Raw genomic sequence first — 7,964 nt, forward strand, 5'->3', positions numbered from 1 at the left:
TCTAATTTGTGGTGATACCAAACTAAATTGTATTATGTAACACCTGTGTGAAATTCACAATCTGAGTCTGACACAAATCAAAGCGAAAAGTTTCTAACTTTTCAGATTAAAGCACACCTTTATTGAATGTTTATCATGAACCAGGCAGGCACTGAGCTAAGCACTTTATACAGTTTGCACTTTCTATATACTTCATATACCCACAATAACCCAGAATCTATTCTTTTTTCATTTCAAGGAGATGAAACAGTTTAGCAATTATAAATGACTTATTCAAAAACAAACAGATACACAGTGGTCCAATCCAGGTCCTTAAGCTTTACACCAAAATGCCTCTTATTAGAATGCAGTATATCCTGAGTTTTGATTTTTATACTGCTATTTCTAGTACCTTAAAGAAAACATGTTTTATATTTGTGATATAAAAAGGTATGTGTGCTTGTTTCAGCTGTTTCCTTACTGGCAATTACTACCTAAATATGAGGGGCCATATTGAGATACCCTAAAGCAAAGAATAAATTAAAATGATCTTTTAAACATACCTTTATCAGTCTTCAAGGAACCTTTGGTGAATAACATTATTTTAAGCTAGTAGCTTAAAATATTGGTTCTATTTATTACACTGAATATTTGCTACTATGTGGGGCAGTGCAGTTTTATTTTGTTTTACATTTCTAATAGAAATTTTACTTTAGTTAGAAAAATGGAGAAACGATTTTAGGAGGTAATATTTTTGTGCGTATGTTGTCTTGCTATATTTTACATGTTTATATCAAGTGGTAACAAAATGCCTTCTGCCTTTTGTGGTAAATATGTATATATCCTGTATTCCCATCAAGATACAAAGAACAAGTGGGGCACCTGGGTGGCTCTGTCAGTTAAGTGTTCAACTTCGGCTCAGGTCATGATCTCAGTTCATGGGTTCCAGCCCCACATCAGGCTCTGTGCTGACAGCTCAGAGCCTGGAGTCTGCTTCTGATTCTGTGTCTCTGTCTCTCTCTGTCCCTGCCCCGCTCATGCTCTGTCTCTCTCTGTCTCTCAAAAACGAATCACTGTTAAAAAAAAAAAAAAAACAACAACTTAGGGGCACCTGGGTGGCTCAGTCTGTTAAGGGTCTGAAATCAGCTCAGATAATGATTTCATAGTTCACTAGTTTGAGCTCCAAGTCAGGTTCTGTGCTAACAGCTCTGAGCCTGGAGCCTGATTCAGACTCTGTGTCTCCCTCTCTCTCTCTGCCCTTCCCCTGCTTGCGCTCTGTCTATTTCTCTCAAAAATAAAATAAAATAATTTTTCTGAAAAAAAAATTTCTTAATTTAAAAAGATCCAAAGAACAAGAAACATATATCTGCCTTCATGACAGCTAATATGAAGAAATCTTAAAGGGTGTTAAATAAAGAATTGTTTTATCTCACGCAAAGGGTTCAGAAGAGGAATAACATGATGCAGAAAAAATTAACAGTAGGTTAGGAATAACTAGAAATGTTTCAGTTGGTACCTCATACAGCTAAAGTGCACATTGTCCAGCTCTAACCCCTGATTTCTTTAAAATCTGAGTGTTCTATAAATATATACCCCATAGGAATGGTGCAAATAAGAAGCAGCACACCAAGTAGCCATTTGTATTCCAATAATCCAAGGGCAAAGCCCTTTGGCTGTTAACACCTCACCTTAAGCAGCTTTGGTGGTACTGAACATGTCCTAGGGGCATCATCTGAAGACCTGTTTGGACCACTGGCACCCTCAAGTGCCAGATCTGGAGAGGATCAGCAGAACCAGAGGACCCCAAAAGGTACCAGGAGGGCTGGCCTATGATTTCCCATGCTCCTTCCCTACTCCTTTCCTTTCCTCTCAGCTTCATTCAGCCTCAGAGAGTTCACTGAAAGTCAGATCTACACTGAGTGTCACTGGCCAAAAAAAAAAACACAAAAAACAAAAAAACACCTGAGTAATTGTATCAGCACAAATGCGTATCCTTCAGTAGCACAGCCTGGAGCTCAGAGTGACTCTGGGATCATCCTTAGAAGACCTGCACCAATTCCTTTCTCCTTTTCCAAACCCTGAGCAAACATAGGACTCTCAGGCAAAATTAGAAAAGTTTTCCTTGGGGGATGTTGCCTGGGTCCCTACAACACCTCTGTCCCCAGATGCTACAGCAGAACATCAGCAGGACTGGTGGCCCAGGGGAATTTTCCAGGTGCTTTACCATCTTTACTGGGGAACATATCTCCTGCTTGGCTTACTTTTTAAGCACATATATGTGGTTTGATAATTACAAGATCTGAATTAGTGCATCAGGCTCCAGTGCATTTCCTGAAGGCATTCCCCTATGCATGTCAAAGCAAATGGGAGGAGCTGAGCTGTCAAGTTTGTATCAAATCTATTGCAGCCCAAGGCACAAGCCCATCTCACAGAGCCCTGGAATCTTCCATTGCTCCCAGACTCGTCCTCTTCCTGGCACATGAGTATGAAGGATACAATTACATAGATTTAGAAGGCTGAGACTTGGAGAGGTAAGTAAATGTCAATTTATATTTCAAAGGTGTTTTTACCTGTCTTGGGATGACATATCATTTGCTCATTAGACACCCATCTACAATCAGCTCTGATGCAGAATGGACCTTGATCCACCTGTCATGGATTTGCTTGAGAGCTTTAAACCCTCCTAATCTCAGGATGGTTCACGTTTGACTGATGAAGTTTTAAGTTGAGTATTCAGCTGCAATCACCACTTCATTTGATCACTTAAATAGAGGAATGATTTTTTTTTTCTCTTGACTCCTTTAATCTTCTCCTTATTAACAAAAAAGACCTTAGGTCAGGAGGTTGGCAGGGATATGAAGTGAATTACTGATCTCTTTGGAGAAAAGCTCTGTACAAACATAACATATTATTGCATCTGACCCTTCTAAAACCAAGTTTTCTGCCCTTTACAAAACTTTTGCCTCCTTTAGGGCTTTATGAATAATTTAAAACACCATATTTGTGTCTTCCTAAGTGCTTTCCACATAGTATTACAAGACAGTATAGTAGAATGGAGATAGATTGCCTGGGCTCGTATCCCAACTTTGGTAATTTCTAGGTTTCTTAGCCTTTCTGTGCTCCCATCTGCTTATCTATAAAATGGGCATTTAATAGTGCTTCTTTAATAAGATTGTTGTACAGAATGAGTTAATATATGTAAAACATTGGAAGAGTGGCTGACACCGGTTTGGGGTCTATAATGATAGCTATGGTTTCTCAAAAAAATCTGTCTAAAATGCAGACAGAGCAGGGCCTGGACTTGGATCCCGTAAACCCTAAAGGCCAAATGCAGCATTCCAGGATAACTAAAATCTCTGTCCTTTTTAGCATATGTTGCAGGAATGTGGACGGATTACTGATTACTTTCCTAACTGAAAGGAAGATGCTTACTACAAAGACTGGCAAAAACGAGACCAGTATGTACCAAGATGAACTCCAGTACTGACATTTCACCAACTTTTTCCCTCATTATAATACTAAAAATCATGCCCAGGGTAGAGATTTAGACATGCAACACATGAAGAACCATAACCTTTAAATGAGCAACTGCTGATAAATCCCCACCTCTACATGCTTAGATGTCACCTTTTTCACACCTAAGCTTCTTTAAAAAATGCTCCCTGACCTTTCTTCTGGGGAGTCAGCCTGAGTATTCTCTTCTTTGTTCTGCCTCCCATGTGCTCAAGCATAAGCCCTGATAAAGCCTTGCCGAGAACTTCCAGTTGGGCTCTTACCAATTTCTTTTTTTTTTAATGTTTATTTATTTTGAGAGAGAGAGAGAGTATAAGTGGAGGAGGGTCAGAGAGAGGAAGAGAGAGAATACCAAGCAGGCTCCTCACTATCAGTGTAGAGCCCAATGCAGGACTTGAACTCACAAACCTTGAGATGATGACCTGAACCAAAGTCAAGAGTCAGACACTCAACTGACTGAGCCACCCAGGTACCCCATGAATTGTGCTATGTACTTTTTTTCTAAGTTTATTTATTTATTTTCAGAGAGGGAGAGCATGAGTGGGGAGGGGTGGGGAGGGCAGAGAGAGAGAGAGAGAGAGAGAGAGATTGAGAATCCCAAGCAGGCTCTGTGCTGTGCTCAGAGTGTGATATGGGGCTCAATCACCAAAACCAAGAGTCTGACGCTTAACCAACTGAGCCACTCAGGCACCCCAACTTCTCAGTTTCTATTGTTTAAAGAACCCGAGGGCCCAGTTCAGTTTCAAAAAGATATGACTTAAAAATCCAAAATGAGGATAAACTCTGAATTTTTACTCTGGAGTTAACTATCATCAGTATGTGTCTACCTCAGCAATAAGCTCCACATGTATCACCTTGAGAAAACCCTTTAATTTTCTTTCTTGAGTTTTGGTTTCTAAGTCTGTAAAATGGAGATAATAGTGATGCTTACTTCATGGGATTGCTGTCCAGCAAATGAGGCAAAGAATGGGAACCTGTGTGGTAAAATTCGGAGGCCTGTCACCTAGCCCAAAGCCAGAAGAATAATGTCTGACAAGTGAAGTCAGGTAATCTAGAGCAGACAGGGTTGTTCTTTGCAAGGCCACAGTATTAATGATCAAGTGAACAAGGTCTAGCATTGGATCTCCAAAAGGCAGACACAGAAATAGTTGGAAAATTGAAGTCAATATAGGTCAGAGAGGAACAGAATACAGAAGAATAATGTATTGAAGCAAATAGGAGAATATTTCCATATTTTTTTTGTCCTCAAACAAGGTCTCTCTAGCATACAATATCCAATCTTTCCAATTATGTTACACAAATGTGTGACAGGATGAATAATTGAATGCCATCTTAAGAAGAGGTTGGTTCTCTAATGGAGAAAGAAAGGAGATTGATACATTAGGGCTTCCCATAAGAAAGAGGGCAAATTGGAGGGTTTTGCCACAGTGCAAGATATCTAGATGAACTGGCACCATCCTGTCTTGTCCCATTTGAATCCTCATCCATCCCTCCCTCTAAGGGCAACACATTCAGGAGCTAGCCAAAGGGCCCTACCAAATTTGAGCATTAGACACAGGAATTAGTCAAGATGGTCTAATATTCATTAACATAGAATTAGTTTTGACAGAACATGAATGAGGTTGGCTGCTAACAGGCATTATTCAGGATTCAAAGGTCAAGTTCAAAGCAGGGGGTAGAGGGGTGCTGCTCTGCCCTGGTCAGGATCACTTTTGGCAGAAGTTTTTTATTCCAGTACATCTCAGTCTTACTCTTCAGCTATTTCACCTATTTCTTGTTAAAATACAGATTCCTGTTCAGTAGGTCTGAATGAAGCCTGAGATTGAATACTTCAACAATCTCCCAAGTGATGTTGCTGTTGCTGTTGCTGCTCCAAGGGTCAGACTTTGTGGAGCAGGGGTCTAGTTCTCTGAGTAAGTCCCTCAGAGAGGCTTTGACAGTGAGTGACCTCAATCTGAGAGCTTTTAAAAGAGCTACAAGCTCATTGATTATCTTGCTAGATCTCTTTAGAACTCTCTAAAGGTTGAAAGGGTTTGCTCAGTTTCAGTCTCTAGGGAATGGGTAAACCATTCTCATTCTTTCAAAAAGTTGTGTATTGAGAATTAAGATGTTAGGCTCCCCTGCAGTTCTTTCTGAGAGCCCTACTCACTGAAGACCCAAGAGCTCTTTAGGGTGTGTCTTCTAGGCATGTTAGAGTTCTCCCTGTGGGATCCTGTCTCTATTTTTTACAGGTCAGAAGAGTCAGACCAACCCCAGTGGTCAAATCAACCACCTGGCTGGAACTAGAATATCCAGCTGTGACATAATGGGTTTGACAATCATATCTAAGGACTCATTCTGCTCTAAAGAGACATGATTCTAGGTTCTGGTTTCTCCCATGAAAGTATGGGGAGTTTTTGTTTTAGCTACTTTTTTAAAATTATTTATTTATTTATTTTTTGAGAGAGAGAGAGAGAGAGAGAGTATGAGCAGGGGAGGAGCAGGGAGAGAGGGAGACACAAAATCCAAAGCAGGCTCTGAGCTGTCAGTACAGAGCTGGATGCAGGGCTCGAACTCACAAGCCATAAGATCATGAGCTGAGCCAAAGTCAGATGCTTAACTGACTCAGCCACCCAGGTGCCCCTAGTTAATGTTTATTTTAATCGGAGTTAATTCACACTACTCAGAACAAAAGGGGGATATCAATACAACACGCTCATCTTTTAGTGGAGGAGACAGCACCCCTTGTTACAACACCTGATTATAACAAATTTAAATATGGTATACAGTTAACCAAGGGAAAAACAGCCTCCAGCAAAGTCAGCTTTAAAAATTCTGCACAGGGGCGCCTGGGTGGCTCCGTCGGTTAAGCGTCTGACTTCAGCTCGGGTCATGATCTCACAGTTCGTGGGTTTGAGCCCCGCATCAGGCTCTGTGCTGACAGCTCAGAGCCTGGAGCCTGTTTCATATTCTGTGTCTCCTCTCTCTCTCTGACTCACCCCTGTTCATGCTCTGTGTCTCTCTGTCTCAAAAATCAATAAACATTTAAAAAAATTTAAAAAAAAAATAAAAATTCTGCACAGTCATATGAATTTATCCATTTTCTATGGTGTAGACAAAACTTTTCCTTTTTTACCTTGGATACTAGTGTATATTCATTTTGAACAACAACAACAAAAGATATCTGTCTAAATATACCCAACAGCTTATCTTTACCTCCTTCAGGTCTTCACTCTCCTTTTTTTCCCCAGTAAAAACCATCATCTAGCAGAATATGTAATTTAGATATTTCTTATGTTTATAGTTTATTTCCTATCACTCTGGTAGAGTAGGCCTCCACCCCACAGTGGCAGGGAGCTTTTTTTCTCATTGTTTACTGAAAAATGGAGAAGAGTGTTTGGTATATGAAAACATTAAAAACAAAACAAAACAAAAAACCCTAAACCACCTAAAATCTTCTAAATCCAAACCCCAGACTCTAATCTCATAGGAAGAAAGAAAGATGGATACAAAGAGGAAAGGAGAGACACATTTGTGCATATAGGTTAAATATTTATAATATGTATTATACATTCTGGATGATTAAAAGGCTTCAGAGTTTTAGAATAAGCTTTACTATGGGGCACCTGGGTGGCTCAGTCGGTTAAGCGGCCGACTTCGGCTCAGGTCATGATCTTGCGGTCCGTGAGTTCGAGCCCCACGTCGGGCTCTGTGCTGACAGCTCAGAGCCTGGAGCCTGTTTCAGATTCTGTGTCTCCCTCTCTCTGACCCTCCCCCGTTCATGCTCTATCTCTGTCTCAAAAATAAATAAACATTAAAAAAAATTAAAAAAAAAGAATAAGCTTTACTATTATTAACAAATGTCAATTGTTTCATTGAAAAGATATTTATAATTCAAACAGAAAGAAACAGCAATATTTGAAATAAAGCAGTTTATAGTAACTAATTTAACGATAGAGGGCCAGGTGCTGATGAAGGCAAATCTTTAATTTTTCCCATATTAACTACATACATCTGCCTTATTCTGTTTGTTAGTATTTCTCCATCTCTGAAGACAACAGAATTGTGATAGCCTTTCAAATACTGACAAAGCAAATCCTCGTGTCACCAAGGGCTCTCACAGATCCACAAAAAGGTAATGGTAGAGGAAAAAGTGGAAGCGAGCTCTAGGCAGTGGAAGCTCATCTCACCTGCACCACAAGTAACTGAGCAGGACCATCATTGTCTGTGTTGGCTTCTCCAATCGATGAAACTTAAGTACACAGTCTTCCTGTCCCAGCCTTGTTTCAATTCTCCACTACAAAGCCCTTCATTCAATCATTTTCTGTGTTCTAATGCCTCATGAAAGTTGTCTTTCATGCAGAAAACGTCGGTTTATGTAGCTAGAGAAATCTTCTTGCTATTATTGCATTCATCTCCCAGTAATCCATTTGATAATAACAATTATAATAACATCTGGAATTTAAACAGCGCCTTCAGCACTACTTTCTCAT

At 39.9% G+C, this 7,964-nt stretch overlaps 1 protein-coding gene across 1 annotated transcript in view; it reads left to right on the top strand.

The window, feature by feature from the left end:
* The window catches only part of LOC122220708 (40S ribosomal protein S20-like), a 92,993-nt gene extending 85,352 nt beyond the window's left edge, over nt 1-7,641 (top strand). Inside the window, 1 exon segment of the mRNA XM_042940395.1 lies at nt 7,507-7,641. Coding sequence (XP_042796329.1) covers nt 7,507-7,641 — 135 coding nt within the window.
* Nucleotides 7,642-7,964: the final 323 nt, after the last annotated feature.

The sequence above is a fragment of the Panthera leo genome, chromosome B2, assembly GCF_018350215.1.
Source record: "Panthera leo isolate Ple1 chromosome B2, P.leo_Ple1_pat1.1, whole genome shotgun sequence".
Taxonomy (NCBI): Eukaryota; Metazoa; Chordata; class Mammalia; order Carnivora; family Felidae; genus Panthera; species Panthera leo.